The following is a 23,018-nucleotide window of genomic DNA, read 5'->3' as shown; positions in this document are numbered from 1 at the left end:
CCCTGGCAAAGGGCTATACTGAAATAGACCCACTTCCTTACAATGGGCACTTCAGGTTTACAGGCCATCATGCACGTCTCTATCCAGGGACAACGTGGAGCCTCCCAATTTTTGGCTGCCCTGCCTAAGGGCTATACTATAATACACCCACTTCCTTCCAATGGGCACTTCAGGTTTACAGGCCCTCATGCACGTCTCTATCCAGGGACAACGTGGAGCCTCCCAATTTTTGGCTGCCCTGGCAAAGGGCTATACTGAAATAGACCCACTTCCTTACAATGGGCACTTCAGGTTTACAGGCCATCATGCACGTCTCTATCCAGGGACAATGTGGAGCCTCCCAATTTTTGGCTGCCCTGGCAAAGGGCTATACTGAAATAGACCCACTTCCTTACAATGGGCACTTCTGGTTTACAGGCCATCATGCACGTCTCTATCCAGGGACAATGTGGAGCCTCCCATTTTTTGGCTGCCCTGGCAAAGGGCTATACTGAAATAGACCCACTTCCTTACAATGGGCACTTCAGGTTTACAGGCCATCATGCACGTCTCTATCCAGGGACAACGTGGAGCCTCCCAATTTTTGGCTGCCCTGCCTAAGGGCTATACTATAATACACCCACTTCCTTCCAATGGGCACTTCAGGTTTACAGGCCCTCATGCACGTCTCTATCCAGGGACAACGTGGAGCCTTCCAATTTTTGGCTGCCCTGGCAAAGGGCTATACTGAAATAGACCCACTTCCTTACAATGGGCACTTCAGGTTTACAGGCCATCATGCACGTCTCTATCCAGGGACAATGTGGAGCCTCCCAATTTTTGGCTGCCCTGGCAAAGGGCTATACTGAAATAGACCCACTTCCTTACAATGGGCACTTCTGGTTTACAGGCCATCATGCACGTCTCTATCCAGGGACAATGTGGAGCCTCCCAATTTTTGGCTGCCCTGGCAAAGGGCTATACTGAAATAGACCCACTTCCTTACAATGGGCACTTCAGGTTTACAGGCCATCATGCACGTCTCTATCCAGGGACAATGTGGAGCCTCCCAATTTTTGGCTGCCCTGGCAAAGGGCTATACTGAAATAGACCCACTTCCTTACAATGGGCACTTCAGGTTTACAGGCCATCATGCACGTCTCTATCCAGGGACAATGTGGAGCCTCCCAATTTTTGGCTGCCCTGGCAAAGGGCTATACTGAAATAGACCCACTTCCTTACAATGGGCACTTCTGGTTTACAGGCCATCATGCACGTCTCTAGCCAGGGACAATGTGGAGCCTCCCAATTTTTGGCTGCCCTGGCAAAGGGCTATACTGAAATAGACCCACTTCCTTACAATGGGCACTTCAGGTTTACAGGCCATCATGCACGTCTCTATCCAGGGACAATGTGGAGCCTCCCAATTTTTGGCTGCCCTGGCAAAGGGCTATACTGAAATAGACCCACTTCCTTACAATGGGCACTTCAGGTTTACAGGCCATCATGCACGTCTCTATCCAGGGACAATGTGGAGCCTCCCAATTTTTGGCTGCCCTGCCTAAGGGCTATACTATATAATACACCCACTTCCTGACAATGGACACTTAATGTTTTGAGGCCCTCATGCACGTCTCTATCCAGGGACAACGTGGAGCCTCCCAATTTTTGGCTGCCCTGCCTAAGGGCTATACTACAATAGACCCACTTCCTTACAATGGGCACTTCAGGTTTACAGGCCCTCATGCACGTCTGTGTGCAGGGGCATTGGTGAACCTCACAATTTTGGACTGCCCTGGCAAAGGAAAATACTACAAAGACTCACTTCCTCAAAATGGGCACATTAGACTCAAGAGGCCTTCATGTACGTCTCTTCTCAGGGACATCGGAGTGCCACACAATGTTTTCACGTAAAATCTTTCATGTATTAATCTCAAAAAGTAACATACACCAGCTCTATCTCACTATTGGGTATGTGCCCTTAACATTTCTGCCATGAAAAATCATTTTGGGGTCATTTTGGAAGGTTTTCTGGTGAGTCCGTAAAAATGGCGTGAAACGCGGACAAAATTGTTCACAGCTGTGACTTTTGAGTGATAAATGCTTCAAGGGGTCTTCCCCATGCTGTTGCCATGTCATTTGAGCACTCTTCTGAGACTTTTGTGACATTTTTAGGGTTTCTCCATGCTGCCGGGGGGTCATTTCACAAAAATACTCGGGTCTCCCATAGGATAACATTGGGCTCGTTGCTCGGGCCGAGTACACGAGTATCTTGGGAGGCTCGGCCCGAGCTTCGAGCACCCGAGCTTTTTAGTACTCGCTCATCACTATTTATTATCTGATTTTTTTAAAATATTTTTAGAATTGTTTTAACTTTTTTTTGTTTTACTAGTTTACTTACTCCCTATATGGGACATTAACTTTTATTACTCTGATTGCTGGTATAATGTATTGCAATGTACAAGCACCTACTGTCTCCTCCACCCCACCTACTGTCTCCTCCCCAAATTCCTATAGATTGTAAGCCCGCAAGGGCAGGGTCCTCTTCCCTCTGTACTAGTCTGTCTATTGTAACTTGTGTATGTATTCTGTATGTAACCCTGTAACGGGGTGCCAGGGGCGCCTCTGGGCTTGTAGTCGTGGCCCCTTCTGTCAGGCTTACCCCTGGCTCCGCCGTCACTATCGGGACGGGAGATGTCTTGGTGGGGCAGAGTGTGGTGGTGCAGATGTCGTCTGGCGCACAAATACTCTTCAGGCATGGCTCAATGCAAATAACAAACATGTTTTATTCTTCGCAATTCTCCACACTTGGCAGTAACAAAACACAGTGCTATGGCGCTTCCTTTAGCTGAGGGAAAGCCTGCCCTAGCGTCCCCTCAAGTGGGTGACTTGCCTGACTACTCCTCTTCGCCCGGCTCCCACTTCTGGCTACCCACAGCCCGGACCCACACCGGACTGCTTCACCCTACGAGGTTCCGCCCGCTCCTGTTCTCTCCGGCTTCCCTGAACTTCAGCTCCCTTCTTTCTTTCTTTCTTTCTGCCCACTCAGCTCCACACTCTGCCCGTGGCTGTTTCTTCTCTCCCGTCCCGGACACAACTGCCTTCAGCACACACTTCCTTTCCCCCTAAGCTGCCGGCTCCTCCTCCCTCCTCTACAGTTTCTATGGGGACAGCATTAACCACTTCAGAGAAAACCTGTGCTTCCTTGTAAGGGGTCTGCCCACCCCTTACATACCTCCCCTCTTTAAGCCTAAGCCTCCCGGCAAGGCACAAATCTAAAATCACATTTTAAAACTAAACAAAGTCATTTTAATGAAACTGCGAACATGTTCACCTGAGGGCACCCGCAAGAGCACACCAGTCCAGCGCCCGGAGTTCCTCCTGGAAGCTCCCGGTCTTAGTCGTGCCCGGAGGCCGTCGGCAGGCACTCCCGGTCTTAGTGGAGTTTCTGCCCGGAGGCTTTTGCAGCACTCCCGGTCTTAGACGTTAGCTGGCAGGAACACAACTCGGCAAAAATCTTCTTAACGACGCGGAGGGAGCCCCTGGCTCAGTCCAGCATCAGGCTCTCTTCCGGGCTCAGCAACTTGAACGGTTACAAACAACACACCTTCTTCCGGCTCAAAACAACGCCGGTGTTGAACAAAAACAGGCCCGCCATCTTCCGGTCTTGAAAAGTCACTCTGGATGATATGCACGTTGCCATTCGGCTCGTTGGGCCTGCACGTACTCCGACAGGGACTGTCCGGGCAACCGCCGCAGCCTCCGGAAGGGCTCGTAGTTGGCGGGTTGCTCCAACGTCTCGGGTGGGAGAGTTCAGCTAGCACCGGTCTTTGCTGTGACCGCCGCCGGTATTGGCATTCCTCCCACTCGATTTCCTGTTGCCACTGTGCGGCCTCTTGTGTAGTGGGCCGCTCCGGTCCTCCTGGCACAGCCGGTAGGTTAAGGGTGGGTCCTTCCGCAGCCGCAGTCTGCTTCGGGTGTCCTCTGCCCAGGCTAGTCGCTACTAGTGCGGCTACCGCAGCTTGCTGTTTTCCTGGAGTCTCCATCTTGCTCGGAGTCAGCGTTTCTGGTAATGGCGACGGGGTCAGTGGAGATGCTGGAGGAAGTGGAGGCGGGCTTACTTTTCCCGCTCTTGGGTATACTCCACCCCCAGTCTCACACATCAGGTCGACCCCTACGCGGCGGTTCTTCTTTTTCTCTGGAACACCGCCCACTTCACATATCTTCCTTTGTGCCCTGGGACTGGCACCTCCCCTCTTTGGGCGGAGTACTCCGAACTTCTTTTTCGGCACTGGCCAGCCCCAGGCTCTTCTTTTGACGCCAATTCTGCGCGCGCTTTCTGTGTCTTCACAGACAACGGCCGTCTTGCCGCCATCTTGTGCCCGGTCCAACGCCTCAGGCACTGTTTCTTCTTCCCACCATGGGACTGGAAATCTTCGCTGAAAGTCCGGATCAGGGGCCCTTGGCACCACTTGGTCTCCATCTTCTTGGAGCGGGTCCCCTTGCATACGATCCGGATCCTGCCGACTACGCCACATGTAACGGGGTGCCAGGGGCGCCTCTGGGCTTGTAGTCGTGGCCCCTTCTGTCGGGCTTACCCCTGGCTCCGCCATCACTATCGGGACGGGAGATGTCTTGGTGGGGCAGAGTGTGGTGGTGCAGATGTCGTCCGGCGCACAAATACTCTTCAGGCATGGTTCAATGCAAATAACAAACATGTTTTATTCTTCGCAATTCTCCACACTTGGCAGTAACAAAACACAGTGCTGTGGCGCTTCCTTTAGCTGAGGGAAAGCCTGCCCTAGCGTCCCCTCAAGTGGGTGACTTGCCTGACTACTCCTCTTCGCCCGGCTCCCACTTCTGGCTACCCACAGCCCGGACCCACACCGGACTGCTTCACCCTACGAGGTTTCGGCCGCTCCTGTTCTCTCCGGCTTCCCTGAACTTCAGCTCCCTTCTTTCTTTCTTTCTTTCTGCCCACTCAGCTCCACACTCTGCCCCTGGCTGTTTCTTCTCTCCCGTCCCGGACACAACTGCCTTCAGCACACACTTCCTTTCCCCCTAAGCTGCCGGCTCCTCCTCCCTCCTCTACAGTTTCTATGGGGACAGCATTAACCACTTCAGAGAAAACCTGTGCTTCCTTGTAAGGGGTCTGCCCACCCCTTACAACCCCCCTCTCATGTACAGCACCATGGAATCAATGGTGCTCTATAAATAAATAATAATAATTAGTGATGAGCGAGTATGCTTGTTACTACTCAGTACTCGCACGAGTATCACTGTACTCGGGCTACTCGGCGGGGACCGAGTAATCTCGCGATACTCGTGCTGTACTCGTGGTCTTCATCCCTGCATGTTGGCGCTCTTTTGAGAGCCAGCCCTCATGCAGGGATTGGCTGGCAGACCACTGCAATGCCACAGCCCTGTTAGTTGTGGAATTGCAGTGATTGGCCGGCCTGCACAGCGTGACCGAGCCTTTATACCGGCGGGCGCGCTGTGCTCTGCACACAGCCATCTCATATTCCATGCTTTCCACGCCCACAGGCGCCTATGATTGGTTGCAGTGAGACACGCCCCCACGCTGAGTGACAGGTGTCTCACTGCACCCAATCACAGCAGCCGGTGGGCGTGTCTATACTGTGCAGTAAAATAAATAAATAAATAATTAAAAAAACCAGCGTGCGGTCCCCCCAATTTTAATACCAGCCAGATAAAGCCATACAGCTGAAGGCTGGTATTCTCAGGATGGGGAGCCCCACGTTATGGGGAGCCCCCAACCCTAACAATATCAGTCAGCAGCCGCCCAGAATTGCCACATACATTAGATGCGACAGTTCTGGGACTGTACCCGGCTCTTCCCGATTTACCCTAGTGTGTTGGCAAATCGGGGTAATAAGGAGTTAATGGCAGCCCATAGAGATTCCTTCCATGATTAATCTGTAAATTACAGTTAAAAAACACACACACCTGAAAAATCCTTTATTAGAAATAAAAAACACTAACAAAGTCCCTCATCACCAATTTATTAACCCTGACAAACCCTCCATGTCTGGCGTACTCCACAGTCCTCCAGCGTCGCATCCAGCTCTGCTACATTCAGGTGACAGGAGCTGCAGAATACACCGCAGCTCCGGTCAGCTTCACACAGCAACTGAGGTGAGTAGCGCGATCAGCTGCTGTCAGTCAGGTAACTCACGGCCACTGCTGGATCCAGCGGTGCCGCGATTAACCTCAGTTACAGCAGCTGATCGCTATACTCACCTCAATTGCTGCATGGAGCTGACCGGAGCGGCGGTGAGTAGCGCGATCAGCTGAGCTGTCACTGAGGTTACCCGCGGCCACCGCTGCATCCACCGCTGGATCCAGGTAACCTCAGTGACAGCTCAGCTGATCGCTATACTCACCTCAGTTGCTGTGTGAAGCTGACCGGAGCGGCGGTGTATTCTGCAGCTCCTGTCACCTTCATGCAGCACAGCTGGACGCGACGCTGGAGGTCCGTGGATTACGCCGGACATGGTGGGTTTGTCGGGGTTAATAAATTGGTGATGAGGGACTTTGTTAGTGTTTTTTATTTCTAATAAAGGATTTTTCGGGTGTGTGTGTTTTTTAACTGTAATTTACAGATTAATCATGGAAGGAATCTCGGGGAGACGCCTGACATGATTAATCTAGGATTTAGTGGCAGCTATGGGCTGCCATTAACTCCTTATTACCCCGATTTGCCAACGCACTAGGGTAAATCGGGAAGAGCCGGGTACAGTCCCAGAACTGTCGCATCTAATGTATGCGGCAATTCTGGGCAGCTGCTGACTGATATTGTTAGGCTGGGGGGCTCCCCATAACGTGGAGCTCCCCATCCTGAGAATACCAGCCTTCAGCCGTATGGCTTTATCTGGCTGGTATTAAAATTGGGGGGACCGCACGCCGTTTTTTTTAATTATTTAATTATTTATTTCACTGCACAGTATACACACACACACCGGCTGCTGTGTTTGGGTGCAGTGAGACACCTGTCACTCAGCGTGGGGGCGTGTCTCACTGCAACCAATCATAGGCGCCGAAAAGCAGGAAAGCAGGGAATACGAGATTGTTTAATCTCCGGCTTTTTCAAAAGAGGAAAAGCCACCGGAGTTTAGTGAACACAGCTGTGCAGCGCCGCGGCAGTGATCGGGGAACGGTAAGTAAGAGAGAGGGGGGAGAATGACCGACAGACTGTGAGAGGGGGACAGACAAGACAGAGAGAGACCGACAGAGCGAGACCGACCGACGGGAGATAGAATGAAAAAAAAAATTACCGACATCGCTAGTAAAAAGCACAAAACGTGCGTTTTGGACATCGGAGTGCCACACAATGTTTTACGTAAAATCTTTCATGTATTAATCTCAAAAAGTAACATACACCAGCTCTATCTCACTATTGGGTATGTGCCCTTAAGATTTCCGCCATGAAAATTCATTTTGGTGTCATTTTGGAAGGATTTCTGGTGAGTCCGTAAAAATGGCGTAAAACGCGGACAAAATTGTTCACAGCTGTGACTTTTGAGTGATAAATGCTTCAAGGGGTCTTCCCCATGCTGTTGCCATGTCATTTGAGCACTCTTCTGAGACTTTTGTGACATTTTTAGGGTTTCTACATGCTGCCGGGGGTCATTTCAGAAAAATACTCGGGTCTCCCATAGGATAACATTGGGCTCGGTGCTCAGGCCGAGTACACGAGTATCTTGGGATGCTCGGCCCGAGCCTCGAGCACCCGAGCTTTTTAGTACTCGCTCATCACTAATAATAATACATTATACCTGTCAGTGCAGCACTGAAAGAAGCGTCTTAGACCATGCTTCTGCTAACAGCCTTGCCGTAAGTTGGCTGACCCAGAGATCATCACAATGACTTCGGGTTGCCATGGTTTTGATCCAGTGGGAGAGGGAGCGCACACCTCCCAGCTTCCTAAATGCTGCGATCACTACTGATTACGACATTAAGGGGGTTGAACAGCCAGAGCTTGTCTATAACTAAAGCGGGCTTTACACGCTACGACATCGCTAATGCGGAGTCGTTGGGGTCACGGAATTCGTGACGCACATCCGGCCGCATTAGCGATGCCGTTGCGTGTGACATCGATAAGCGATTTTGCATCGTTGCAAAAACGTGCAAAATCGCTAATCGGCGACACGGGCGTCCATTCTCAAATCTCGTTACTGCAGCAGTAACGAGGTTGTTCCTCGTTCCTGCGGCAGCACACATCGCTGCGTGTGACGCCGCAGGAACGAGGAAGCTCCCCTTACCTGCCTCCCGGCCGCTATGCGAATGGAAGGAGGTGGGCGGGATATTACGTCCCACTCATCTCCGCCCCTCCGCTGCTATTGGGCGGCGGTTCAGTGACGTTTCAGTGACGTCGCTGTGACGCCGCACGGACCGCCCCCTTAGAAAGGAGGCGGTTCGCCGGTCACAGCGACGTCGCCGGACAGGTAAGTATGTGTGACGGCTGTGGGCGATGTTGTGCGGCACGGGCAGCGATATGCCCGTGTCGCGCAACAGATGGGGGCCTGTACCCACACTAGCGATATCGGGACCGATATCGCAGTGTGTAAAGTAGCCTTTAGGCTGCATTCCCAGTAGTGATCGTGCGGGCACAGCTCCTGTGCCCCTATGATGGCTATGTTGTACATTTACATCATTTTGCTGGAACCCCTTCCTGATCATGACATAAGGGTACATCAAATGTTAAAAATCTTCTTAGGTATGTTATATTGTTAATAAACAAAATTTTGTATCATTTATCCATTATATGACTAAATGTAGAAACAGGTAGAAAATAAGCTAATGTCAACATCAGCTTCCTTGCTTCCATATAGTTGAATTGATGATCAATTAAAGGTCCTCCACTACTCTGCCTCAGTTATTGTTTTTGCCATAAATCCCTAAGCATAATGCAGCTGAAGTGCAGAATGTACTTCTACCAATTTTCATATTGTTTTATGTCTTTCTGCTTCAATTCCTGTTCCCTGTTCTGCTGTCACAGCCATCACGTCTTCGTCAGAACTCTCTGCTCTCTTCTAACTACACTTCCCATCAGCCCTTGTACTAGGCTGTGAGTAGTGAGCATATCCGCTATACCTCCATCTAAACTCTCCCACTCCTTCCCCAGCTTCATACACAGCTTCAGCACAATGTTCTGTACAGGACACTGCAGCAAACAAGTCACTGATACAGTGCATTGAAGTAAGTCAAAGCACCAGAACACAAACCCTGGCAATAAAGTTTACCCCTGCTGCCACTCATAGACTAATAATCCTCTACAGTAATACAGGGTGGGCTATAAGTATGGATACTCCCTGATAAAATTGAAGTGGTTGCTGATATCACCTTACTGTTTGTGGCATATTAGTACATGGGAGGGGCCAAACATTTGAGGTCGGGTGACGCCAATGGCGGCTATCTGCAAAGCCGCTATTTTGAATTCAACTTTGCCATCTTGGATTTCCGGGAGGGGGTTGGGGGGCATTTTGGCGACACCGGGGGTCTGGAGGGGACCGGGGAGGAGATATATCTCCCATCTGAGATGTTTGTTCATGCCAGATGGGAGATAAATAATTTTTTACCGGCGCTGTCATTTACTGTAACGTGATCATCAGTATACAGTGTATACCGGTGATCACGTGAGCGGGGACCGGAATAACCGGCCTGAATCATGATCTCCAAGGTCTCAGCTACCTCCTGAAACCCCGGAGATTTTGTGACACTGGGGGGCGCTATTCACTTATTTCTGCCTTCTATTTATAAACGGCAGATCAGAATAAGGCTACATTCACACGACTGATCCGTTTTTGCGGTCCGCAAAAAAACGGTCGTTTTTTTTCACGGATGCATCCGTGTGGCATCCGTTTCCGTTCAGTTCCGTATACGGTCCGTATGTCATCCATGTGCCTTCCGTTTTTTTGCATACTGCAAAAAAACTGAAGGAGGGAAAATACATAAATTTACCCAGGATCCATAGCTTTAACCTACATGAGGCGGTCACATGTTCACTCTAGTGCCATTTTCTACTGCTTTTCACAGCGTAGAATGCTCTGGTGATTTTCCTGTGCTTGTACACTTCATATCAGTCTTTTCTGTCATTATAATGGCAGAAAGACACATAGTGTCCCACTCTCCTGCATTTTGTATTTTGCACCCTTTGGTGCCTTTCATGTGCCTTGTATTTAGCAAAAAAAAAAATAAATTTAAAAAAAATGACGTGGGGTTCCCCCTATTTTTGATAGCCAGCTAGGCTAAAGCAGATGGCTGCAGCCTGCAGACCACAGCTGGCAGCTTCACCTTTGCTGGTAATCCAAAACTGAGGGCTCCCCATGCTGTTATTTTAAATTAAATAAATAATTAAAAAAAAAAACAACACGTGGGGGTCCCCCCAAAATTGGATCACCAGCCAAGGTAAAGTGGACAGCTGGGGTCTGATATTCTCAGACTAGGGAGGTCCATGGTTATTGGACTCTCCCCAGCCTAAAAATAGCAGGCCGCAGCCACCCCAGAAGTGGCGCATACATTAGATGCCCCAATCCTGGTGCTTCGCTTCAGCTCATCCCATTGCCCTGGTGCGGTGGCAAACGGGGTAATATATGGGGTTAATACCAGATGTGTAATGTCACATGGCATCAAACCCTGGGGATGTGATGTCAGGCGTCTATCAGATACCCGACATCACAAACTCAGTCGGTAATAAAAAAAAAATAGACGACAAACACATTTTTATTTGAAAAAAACACTCCCGAAAACATTCCCTCTTTCGCCAATTTATTAGAAAGAAAAACAAATCCAGGTCTGGTGTAATCCAAGGGGGTCCCATGACGATCCATACCATAGTCAATGTCCCAGTCAATGAAGAACAAAATGTCCCATATTGGCTGGGAGAGCAATGCAGTGACCTGAGCTAATATCAATAGGTCAGCCCAGGTCACTGCAGGGGATGACAAGTGCTGCTGTCAGGAGGATAGCGAGGTACATTACCTGCGGTGATCGCTGCACTTCTGATAGCAGAGCTGTCACTGCAGGGCATGACAAGTGCTGCTGTCAGGAGGATAGTGAGGTACATTACCTGCGGTGATCGTTGCACTCCTGATAGCAGAGCTGTCACTGAGTTCAATGACCACCACCTTCACAACCAAGTATCGCGGGTGCCTGTGATTACACCGCTAGTGACAGTCTCGGGTCGGAAGCGAGAGGAGATGTGACAAGCGGCGGCCATGGAGGGCAGTGACAGCGCTGACATCGGGAGGGCAGGACTTCATCACCGCAGGTAAGGAACTTCCCTAACCTGCTGATGGCAGTGCTTGTCATCCCCGCGGCTGCTGTCACTGCAGTGTGGGCAGCTGCGGACACCATAAAGTGCGAGCATCTGTGGACACTGCTAAGCGGGCAGCCGCGGGGCTGGGGCTGGAGCAGGACACAGACTGCAGCGGCATCTGACGGAAGTCACATGGAAGTGCTTCTGTGTGGCTTTCGGGGATTTTTGCACACGTAGCCAGGGTAAACATCGGGTTACTAAGCAAAGCGCTTTGCTTGGATACCCGATATTTACCCTGCTTACCAGCTTACCGCAGGCTGCCAGCGATGTCTCTCTGCACACATAGCTGTAAAAAGTCACGCTTTTGGTGCTCGAACGTTACTCGAACTGTCGAGCTTTTAGCAAAAGGTTTGAGTTCGTTGAACGACTCGAACAACCCCCAAAATCACTTGAACATGAAATTGGCGAACCTCGAACATCGCTCATCTCTAGTCTTAAGCCCCATTTAAAGAGAACATTAGTATTGTACTACAAAATCAAGTGACAGATTCCCTTTAAGTGTAACCAAAATTTTTATTTTTTATTTTATAAATCAATAGTACATGTGAAAATAGGCAACTCCGTAATTCATATTATCAAAGAAATCTGCTTCTTTATCCACTTGGACTGATCTTTTCAAAATTTCCAATTTACGTGTAAAATCTGTATTTAGTGAATGGAAAAAAGGAAGGCTGTATCCAGCTCTTGGTAAAAACTTGATTTTTTTAGAAAATGTTGTACTGGTATAGCAGTTATGTGTTTCAGGTGCACTCCAGTTTCCTTTGTCAAAGTTGGACAACGAGCGCTTGAGTGCGTCTGAAATGTGTAGCTGCTCTATGTGGTCATCATTTTTGGAATCTGTATGTAGTACTAGTTTTACATATTCTGATAAAGTCAAGTTTTTAGCAGGAGATGTAAACAACCCTTCCTTGTTTTCCATTGGGTTTCACGTTTGGTCAGAGCAGATTTCTGTGCCGCTGGATTAAGAGAATCATTTCAGGTGAGTTGGGTAAACATTGCACTTCAGGTGGTATTTAGTGAAGGTAGATAGTTACATTAGTGAGATAGTGAGATTGTAGATGACAGTTTCTCCTGATAAGATTCTATATAGATGAGAGTGAGATAAGGAGGGAGGGGCTCTGCCTCTAGCTCCTCCCTCATCTTCCCTCCTCCCGTCTACAAAGAATCTTACCAGTTGTAACTGCAGTCTCCTATTTCAGTAATGTAACAGTATGTGAATTGGGAGTTTTGACAATAGAATGAATGATCAGTTCTGGCAGAGAAAGAAGCAGGTATCCCTGATATGATTTATTACAAAGTTACTTATTTTCAGGCTCTAGTATTTTAAGATGAAATACAGTTATAGTTTCTCATCTGTTTAATACTAAGACGCATATTGTATTCTGGTCTGTAAAGTTTGATGTACATGCACTATAAAGGTCACTTACCAGGTTTTGCACCATACACATTCGCTCACTTCTTAGCTCTGCCACGAGACCGTATATGTCCACAAAGTCATGGTGGTTAATATGTTGGATTAAATGATCCATTGCAACAAAAACTCCTGCTCTTCCAACCCCCGCACTAAAATATATATATTTGGATATTGTTAGTTACAAAAATTCACATTTCCCACAATAAGAGTTATAGTGAAGAAGCTACAATGTGTGTCACATATGGAACATGTATTTATTACGCGGAATATACAGTATATGTATTATAAATTCCATTGGAAATGTAAGCAATTAAGATAAACATAATTAGTGCATGTCTGCAAGGAATCTCCAAAGAGAACCACAGTTTCCAGTTCTACCCTCTAGGAATGCATTCAGACGTCCGTATAAATCGGACTGAGATCAGACTGCAATGCATATGGACTGGCTGGTTGGTCTGCCATATAGCAATATATGACGCTCAGGAGACCCCCCAGCCAGTCCGTGCAATGCAGTCTGATTTATACTACCGTCTGAACGCACCTTAACTGTGATGTCTTATACCACTGCTGTCGCTTGTAGGTTTTGATATAATAAAATATCAGCTAGAATATTTCTGGGCAAAGTTTCAGTAATCCAAGAATGGAAGTCGGCTGTCTCTCTAGTGTCCAAGATCAACATCTGTGGCTTTTATGCACCCAACTTACAAATGAATCATCTCAAAGGGTTATTTCCAACATATAAGTAACTTCCTATCCATATAGGTTAGGAAATAACTTGCTGATCACTTGGAGACTGAATACTGGAACCACCAACCATCCCAAGAACTGAATTTTGGGAACCAAGCTCTCAGGACCCGATCTTGAATAGAATGGAATTGCACCGGCTTGACCTCCACTCCATTCATGTCTGTGGGATTGCAAAAAAATAGATGAGCGCTGTACTCAGCTTTGTGCAGCAGTCCTATACACAATGAATGGATGGGAAGTCGAGCTGGTGCAATTCTACTCCATTATTGCGTTCTGAAAAGTCCGATTACCGGGTTCCACTGTGTTGTTCCCGAAAGCAACCCCTAGGCCATGGGTCCCCAATTCCAGTCCTCAAGGGCCGCCAACAGTGCATGTTTTCAGGATTTCCTTAGTATTGCACATGTGATAATTTAATCATCTGCACAGCTGATGATTCCAACACCCATGCAATGCTAAGGAAATCCTGAAAACATGCACTGTTGGCGGTCCTCGAGGACTGGAGTTGGGGAACCCTGCCCTAGGCAGTTTCTGTGAGGAGCAGTAGGTGACATGAAGGGTAGGATTTAAAATGTCTGCTGTAGTTCCCCCTTTATATCTGCTGACAGCTTTCCTGCAGATCCTGGTACTACTCTTTGCTTTTACTAGCAGAGAAGGGCCTGATCATGGCATGGCATCTATGATTTTGCTTATGAGGTTTTGCATAGGCATTGCCAATACTAAAAATCCCCCAATTTTATGTTACCTAAACTGTAGATGACATTTCCTCAATTCTCACATTTGTTACACAATTGAAGTTCTTAAATGATCTGGTTGCAAATGTCTTATATGTAGCACACGTACACATGGAATGTAAATTGAGTAGTTGTGTCGCAAATTTTGCTATGGATTTACATTGCAAAGAGTAAAATCAGCGGTGAAACGCCATTGCGTAAACTGACATCCTTATGGCTGAAAATTATAAGGTAACATTTTACACAGAAAATTGCTGATTTTCCTCAGTGAATAAACATAACTTTATTGTTATTTTCAAAAATAAGAGTAATAACAGCAAATATACTAAAAAAAGAATTTGCGTACTTCCAAAAGTCAAAAGCCAATGATTATGTATCAGTAACCAGCCCATGTGTTCATTACATTACACTACTGACCTAATGTACAATAAAAGATGACCTTTGCACAGTATTACCATACCAGCTAACTCAATACTGCCTCAGCACTATGATTTTTAATCTTTTTTTTATAAATAAAATTTTGACCTGGTGTTTAACAATTTATGACTGGTACCTGCAGTGTACAATCGTTGGTGTATTTTCATGTGGTCTACTTGCTCGAACCATTTTTGTAAAATGAATTAAGGCTGTAGTGTTTTCTGGGACTCCGTGTTCAGGCCAAGAAGTAAAATTACACTGACGTACCATCATGTAATCGCCATGCTGAAGTAAAAAAGAAATTACTTTAAGGGGAGAAATCTTATCACTTTATACTTATTATTACAAAAATATGTGCCTAATATTTACCTTTAAGGGAATCAGTCACCAGATTTTTGCTACCTCATCTGAGAGCATGATACTTTACTGAGCTGCTTGCTGTAGTTTTGATAAAATCACAGTTTTTTTTTCTGCTGCATCTCTAATTGTTCTCTGAATGCTGAGCTGTGTAAAACCCCGCCCACACCACTGATTGACAGCGTTCTGTGCACTGACCATAAGCAGAAAGCTTCCATTTAGTGATGTAGTTGAGGTTGGACTAAATGGCAGGAGATTTACTAGTTGTCTAATGAGAATCTCCTGCTGATAAAACAATGATTTCTAAAAACTACACTAAGTAGCCCAGTAAGTCATCACTGGATTCAAAGACTCTGTCTCTTCATTATGCCGCTCTCAGATTGGATAGCAAATCACTGATGGCAGATTCCCTTTAAATAAATGTAATTTATGTATCACCATAGTGAGTGGTAGGGTTAATCTATAGTTTGACAGCACATGATTATTTAAAGATGAATAGCTAAGTAACTACCAAATATGTCCCTTTTTATATACCATAATACAATATATGATGACTTCATACTATGTAGCATAAATTCAAGTCCTCGAAAAATATAGGTTTTAATGATTTCTTTAATAGGTTTTCTAGTGATGTATCATTGGGTGGATTAAGCGGAAATATGTAATTTATTTACTTTATCCTTAATTGGAACCTCTCAGCTACCCTACCCCCAAAAACAGCCACCATGTCTTTATTATATCCTATATTTATTTTCTAACAAGCCTCTTTTTGCAGTGCAGTAATTAATAAATACCCATAAAATAATTTTTAAAACTATACTCGTGATATGCAAATTCATGAGTGACTGATTACCTTGTAGGGGGGCTGATTACCCTGGACCAGTCTTCCCTCCCATCATGTAATTACACCACTATGGGCATAAGTAACACAATTTGCAATGTCACAGCCAGCTCTTTGCAAATCTCATGTATGTGAGCAATGTTTTGTCTCCATGGAAATGATCATGAAACCAAATATATGCCCCCAGCTTCATCGGCACATTGCACATGCTCAGGTAGGCAGCAGTGATGCAAAACTCAGCCTGCCACAGAGGAGCTCCACAATCACTGGTAAAAACCTATATTACAGGCCCATATCCAACTGGTGCCATTTAATAACCGTGCAATAACCTAATTACCCGTTCAACTTTTAGGTCTCGTATTGTCCAATCAATTTGGACGTCTTCTACCACTTTGGTGATCACAATATCTCCAAAAACTGTAACTGGTTTGTTGTCCTCTGGCCAATATTGATGACATCTGATCTGTAAAATGCACATATTTGTTACTATAAATTACAAAAATAAATTATAGCATGTTTGTAACAAATCCAATACACTTACCCGGCCTTTCTCAAAGCACTGAGTAAGCATTACTACGGTCTTTGCTCTTGTTTCCCATACCATTCTCCAAAAATCTCCCACAGTTCCAGCCAATGGGCCTTGTGTAGCAATAAACTCATTAGGACAAATATAACCCTAAAATGAGAAAAGCAATTACTGAGAGAACTCTGGCCGCTATGTACTGTAATACTAAACTAGTTAGGCTCTTAGTAAGATTTATTTCCATTGTGTGTATGGGACATATCATCATCACCTCTCTGCTCGTCGATGAAATGCTTGTTCTTATTAAGCTGGTTGTTGTGGCAAGGTCAAGGTACCATAGCACATATTCTACTCCTTGACACACAAATGTAACATTGTACACTGCAGTAAATCCCTATAAATACATAAACTCCATTTATATGTGAAAAAGTAGGAAAATATAAGATTAGATTACAATCTGACCCTAAATAATTTCACACTTTATTTCAAGCTAAGGGGATTTCTAAATAACTGGAAATGAGTCAGTTTAAAGTCATACTTTATAAAACAGCATATATATATATATATATATATATATATACACACACACACACACACACACACACGCGTGCATCTCAGTAAATTAGAATATCATCATAAAGATAATTTATTTCAGTAATTCAATGCAAAAAGGGAAAGTATATATTATATAGAGTCATTACACACAGAGTGATCTATTTCAAGTGTTTATTTCTGTTAATGTTGATGATTATGGCTTATAGCCAATGAAAACCAAAAGTTATTATCTCAGAAAATTAGAATGTTATCTAAGACCAACTGAAGAAATGATTTTACACTCTGAAATGTTGGCCTATTGAAAAGTCTGTACAGTAAATGCCTCAATAATTGGTAGGAGCTCCTATGCATGAATTACTGCATCAATGCGGCATGGAGGCAATCAGCTTGTGGCACTGCTGAGGTGTTATGGAAGCCAAGGTTGCCTAGATAGCAACCAGCTCATCTGCATTGTTGGGTCTGGTGTCTCTCATTTTCCTCTTGACAATACTCCACAAATTTTCTATGGGGTTTAGGTCAGGTGAGTTTGCTGGCCAATCAAGCACGGTGATACTGTGGTTATTCAACCAGGTATTGGTACTTTTGGTAGTGTAGACTGGTGCCAAGTCCTGCTGGAAAATTAAATTTCTAACTCCAAAAAGCTTATTGGCAGAGGTAAGCATGAAGTGCTCTAAACTTTCCTCGTAGACGGCTGCGCTGACTTTGGTCTTGATATAGCATAGTGGACCTACACCAGCAGATGACATGGCTCCCCAAACCGTCACTGATTGTGGAAACTTCACACTGGACCTCAAGCAGCTTGGAGTGTGCCTCTCCACTTTTCCTCCAGACTCTATGATATTGATTTTCAAATTAAATGAAAAATTTACTTTCATCTGAAAGCACCACCTTGGACCACTGAGCAACAGTCCTGTTCTTTTTCTCCTTGGCCATGGTAAGACGCTTCTGGCATTATCTATTGGTCAGGAATGGCTTGACACAAGGAATGCGACAGTTGTAGCCCATGTCCTGGCTATGTCTGTGTGTGGTGGCTCTTGAAGCGCTGACTCCAGCAGCAGTCCACTCCTTGTGAATCTCCCCAAAATTTTTGAATGGCCTTTTCTTAACAATCTTATCAAGGCTGCGGTTATCCCAGTTGCTTGTGCACTTTTTTCTACCACACTTTTTCCTTCCACTCAACTTTCCATTAATATGCTTGGATACAGCACATTGTGAACAGCCAGCTTCTTTAGCAATGACCTTTTGTGGCTTACCCTCCTTGTGGAGTGTGTCAATGACTGCCTTCTGGACATCTGTCAATTCAGTAGCCTACTAAAACAGACAAATGACCATTTTAAACACTTAGGAAGCCTTTTTAGGTGTTGCGGTAATTATTCTAATTTTCTGAGATAATGACTTTTGAGTCTTTTCATTGGCTGTAAGCCATAATCATCAACTTTAACAGAGATAAACACTTGAAATAAATCATTCGGTTTGTAATGCCTCTATATAATATATGTATTCACCTTTTTGCATTGAATTAATGAAATAAATTAACTTTTTGATGATATTGTAATTTATTGAGAATCACCTGTATATATATATATGTATATATATATATATATATATATATATATATATATATATATACACACACACACATAGTATATACACAGTATACAGTACAGACCAAAAGTTTGGAGACACACCTTCTCATTCAAAGAGTTTTCTTTATTTTCAGGACTCTGAAAATTGTAGATTCACATTGAAGGCATTAAAACTATGAATGAAAACACGTGGAATGAAATAATTAAAGTGTGCAACAACTGAAAATATGTCTTATATTCTAGGTTCTTCAAAGTAGCCACCTTTTGCGTCATTACTATTTTGCACACTCTTGGCATTCTCTTGATGAGCTTCAAGAGGTAGTCACTGGAAATAGTTTTCCAACAGTCTTGAAGGAGTTCCCAGAGATGCTTAGCACTTGTTAACCCTTTTGCCTTCACTCTGCGGTCCAGCTCACCCCAAGCCATCTTGATTGGGTTCAGGTCTGGTGACTGTGGAGACAGGTCATCTGGCGTAGCACCCCATCACTCTCCTTCTTAGTCAAATAGCCCTTACACAGCCTGGAGGTGTGTGTTGGGATCATTGTCCTGTTGAAAAATAAATGATGGTCCAACTAAATGCAAACCGGATGGAATAGCATGCCGCTGCAAGATGCTGTGGTAGCCATGCTGGTTCTGTATGCCTCCAATTTTGAATAAATCCCCAACAGTGTCACCAGCAAAGCACCCCCGCACCATCACACCTCCTCCTCCATGCTTCACGATTGGAAACCAGGCATGTAGAGTCCATCCGTTCACCTTTTCTACAAAGACACGGTGGTTGGATCCAAAGATCTCAAATTTTGACTCATGAGACCAAAGCACAGATTTCCACTGGTCTAATGTCCATTCCTTGTGTTCTTTAGCCCAAACAAGTCTCTTCTGCTTGTTGCCTGTCCTTAGCAGTGGGTTTCCTAGCAGCTATTTTACCATGAAGGCCTGCTGCACAAAGTCTCCTCTTAACAGTTGTTCTAGAGATGAAGTGCATCCAAACTTTTGGTCTGTACTGTATATAGTGTACAGGAGTGCAAAGCATAAAGTAAGATCAGAAAGGAACAAAACATTTGTTAAATATGTGGAGAATGGCAAATGGGTGATGATAAGATGCCCAATTCTTACAATTAGTGATCGAGCTAATTTTCATCTTAATGACCAGTCCAAATATTGGAAATCTGACCAGTTGTCACTATGTGGTAATAATTCTGGAACATGTCAACGAACCCCAATTATTCTGAGACTGTTTTTTTATGGCATAGTAGTTTATGTTATTGGTAAGTTTAGGTCAATATTTTTTTGCGTTTATTTGTGAAAATATTGGAATTTTGGTGAAAATTTAGCAATTTTCACAATTTTAATTTTTATATCCTTGAACCGGTTACACATGCTGTACAAGATAATTCATAAACACCATTTCCCATATGTCTACTTTACATCTGCATGTTTTTTTCAAACATCATTTTATTTTGTAAAATATGTTAAAAGGGTAAAAGATTAACAGCAATTTCTCATTGTAACTACAGTAGAAATTTGAAAAACCTGTTTCTTTAGGGACCTATTCACACTTTGAGGGGCCTATATGTTGGAAACTCCCTAAACGTGATACCATTTTAAAAACTGCACCCCTCAAATACCTTAAAGCTGCTGTCAGGATATGTTTTAACCCTTCAGTTGCTTTATAGGAATTAATGGAAAGTGGAATGAACAAAATAACAATTGTAATTTTTCTTCTAAAATGCTTTAGCACCAATTTTTTTTTTTGCTTTTACAAGAGCTAGTATGAGAAATTGGACCCCAAATGTGTACCCAGTTTCTTCTGAGTGCGCTGATACCCCACATGTGGTAGGAAACCTCTGTTTGGACAAACAGCCGGGCTCGGAAGAGAAAGAGCAACATTTGAATTTTGAAATACAAATTTGGCTTAAATAGAATGCGTGCACCGTGTTGCATTTGCACAGTCCTTAGGCACATTAGGGCTCTAAAGGAGAGGGGCATTTGGTTTTTGGAATGCAGATTTCACTGGATTTTATTTGACGGGTGCAAGTCATATCGCTTTTCCACAGTCCCTGTTCTACCAGTAATGTGGGACCTGCCGATATTTCAAGTAACAGATAATGGAAAGGAGTGGGGCTGGTTTTGTGGTGGATAAGTTAAGGTTTTTATCAGTAACATATTGGGGTACAGAATATTTTTTAATCACTTTCAGTATAAGGCTGAGGTGGTATTCTTGTGTTCTGCGATGAGCACTTATGTCAAGATTTCCATGTAATTCCCACAAAAATGTTATTTAGACCTACCAAACCACTCACTCTAATGAGGCATTTGGAGACAATTTGGACTCCTTTTGGCTTCTGTTCTAGCGGTATAAATCTTTTTAGGTGTGTACAGAACTATGGTCGTCCACACTTATGTGCTAAAAAGACATGTAAAATGATGACATACCATAGGAACAAACTCCAGATCCAAAGTGTCTCCCTCTGCCTCATTATAGTGAGTGCCTGCATTGAGGGTTTTGTTTGAATCACTGTTTTTGGGATTTACATGGAAACCCCATCATAAGTGTTCAGTGCAGAGCACAAGATAAATGTGAACCAAGCTTTATTAAAATTTTTTGGACGTAGAATGAAAAAATAGACAGCAGTGAAAGAATACGTTTTTTTTATGTTTGCGCGGTTCACTGTGTGGAATTTGCAATAAGACAACTTTGTTTTTCGGATCGGTGCGATTACAGCGATACCAGATTTATATAGTTTTTTATGTTTTGCTCCAGTAAAAATGCTTTTTTTAATAATAAATCTTTTGTTCATCGCCATATCTGGAGAGCTGTAATTTTTTTAATTTTTTGGCAAGTAAAGCGTACAAGGGCTTATTTTTTCCGAAATGAGATGGAGATTGTTTTGGTACCATTTTGGATTATTTAACATTTTTTATTGCTGTTTATTCCGACTTTTCAGGCACAGAAAGAACAAAAACCAGCAATTCATTTATTGTTTTTATATATACTGGTTCACCATGCAGTAAAAGTGATAAGACCTGTGAGGCAAATCCCGGGATATGAAGATGAATTATGACTTCCAGTCATAATCGCTCATCACTCCCTGGCAGTGCCCCCCTCCCTTCTTGTCCTCAATGTCCAGCATCTGTGAAGGTGTCACATCCCATGGCCATCTCCTATGATATGGAAATTAGGTGATGTGGGAACAATGGACACAGGATGACTCCCTGCCGTGACCCTGTGGTAGGAGCTGCTATCTAATTAGCAAGCTTGGAAGTATCCAGACAGAACGACTCCAGTAAAAAATGGTTCATATCTCGCAAGCCATATTTCCGATAAATATGGCAACCATAAAAATGGTGTCTCCGCATGCGGACGATGCTGGCACACCCTTTTTATGGGAGCGGGAGCTTGGGAAATACCCCAGGCGTGATATCAGCCAATGGGGAACTAGTAGACAAGTCATGAAACCTCTCGTTCTGTAGCTAAATTCATAGCTGTCACAATGAGAGCGTCGGCGTCCGCCTACGACGCTCCCAGGCAAAGTTATGGCCATATTCCATGTTGTGGATTTTGTCCATAACTCCAGCCAGGGGTGGAGCAGTGCTCCCTCTGAGGTCACTAAGGTAGGAGGGGACCTGGATTTGCCCAGGTTGATAACCCTACTTCGGCCATTTTCCAGTGTTCTTTCGCTGGGGGTCACGTGCAGGAAACATCTGTGGGAGTTCCTAGAAACCTGGTCTACAGCGCCCCCCTGTGGCCAGACGCACAAGGTAACTGATTGAATTGCATACCTGTTTGTAAACCATGCTTTATCTGTAACTGTACTCTGACATATGTATATTCTGTAGATTCCCTATTGTATATATTGTAGTTTCTAGTGTGCTTTAGGCTGATTAAATTATATAATTAATCTTGGGCTGTTCTGTTATCTCGATCTTGAATCCCACGTCTGTGTGTTCGGCTAATAGTTACCGTGAAGCGGTTGGTGGCAGCGAGTTGTGCCAAGGATTATTGTGGGGAGGCCAGTGAGATTCGGGGAGGTTTTATATATTCCGCCCGCGGAGGTCGGGAGAATATATACCCTACTCTCACCGGGGACCCTTCAATAATCGGCATAAGTAGTATAGCGGCCTCCTTGCTTATTGTCGGGCAATTCCATAATTGGCCTGACTATAAGAGGGGCGCTAGAGAGCGCGTCACGTGCTCTGTCTGTCGGTCGGGAGGTATAAAGGAGGGGTGACCCCCACTTGTTACCCCCCGATTGTGACGTACTGGTAGCCAGCGCGGGGGATTTCTGAGTGACCCCCCCGGTGGTTTGTGACATATTGGTGGCATAGCGGTGGGATCGAGATAATAGTGTGTGTGAGTGTGAGACCCATACTCCCAGACACTAAAGACTGCCTGCAGCAGCTGTGGCTGCTGGGGTCTTCAGACTAGCTCAACACTAGAGTGTCAGAGTGCAGATACTGTAAGGTGTGTGGGTGCATCAGGTGTCAGTTCTGTGTCAGTGACCAAAGTCTGCAAGAATGGCTGATGGC

At 44.9% G+C, this 23,018-nt stretch overlaps 1 protein-coding gene across 1 annotated transcript in view; it reads right to left on the bottom strand.

Moving 5' to 3' along the window:
• PTPRQ (protein tyrosine phosphatase receptor type Q) overlaps positions 1 to 23,018 on the bottom strand; it is an 855,789-nt gene that overhangs the window by 14,650 nt on the left and 818,121 nt on the right. The window contains exons 59-62 of the mRNA XM_075342420.1: positions 16,366 to 16,500; positions 16,162 to 16,287; positions 14,763 to 14,911; positions 12,745 to 12,880 (exon numbers count right to left, since the gene is read on the bottom strand). Of these exons, the coding sequence (XP_075198535.1) occupies positions 12,745 to 12,880; positions 14,763 to 14,911; positions 16,162 to 16,287; positions 16,366 to 16,500 (546 nt within the window). The remainder of the gene's footprint in view (positions 1 to 12,744; positions 12,881 to 14,762; positions 14,912 to 16,161; positions 16,288 to 16,365; positions 16,501 to 23,018) is intronic.

Source organism: Anomaloglossus baeobatrachus, chromosome 4 (genome assembly GCF_048569485.1).
Source record: "Anomaloglossus baeobatrachus isolate aAnoBae1 chromosome 4, aAnoBae1.hap1, whole genome shotgun sequence".
NCBI lineage: Eukaryota > Metazoa > Chordata > Amphibia > Anura > Aromobatidae > Anomaloglossus > Anomaloglossus baeobatrachus.
Note: the sequence above shows the minus strand (reverse complement) of the source record. Positions and strands in the feature narration are given on the sequence as shown.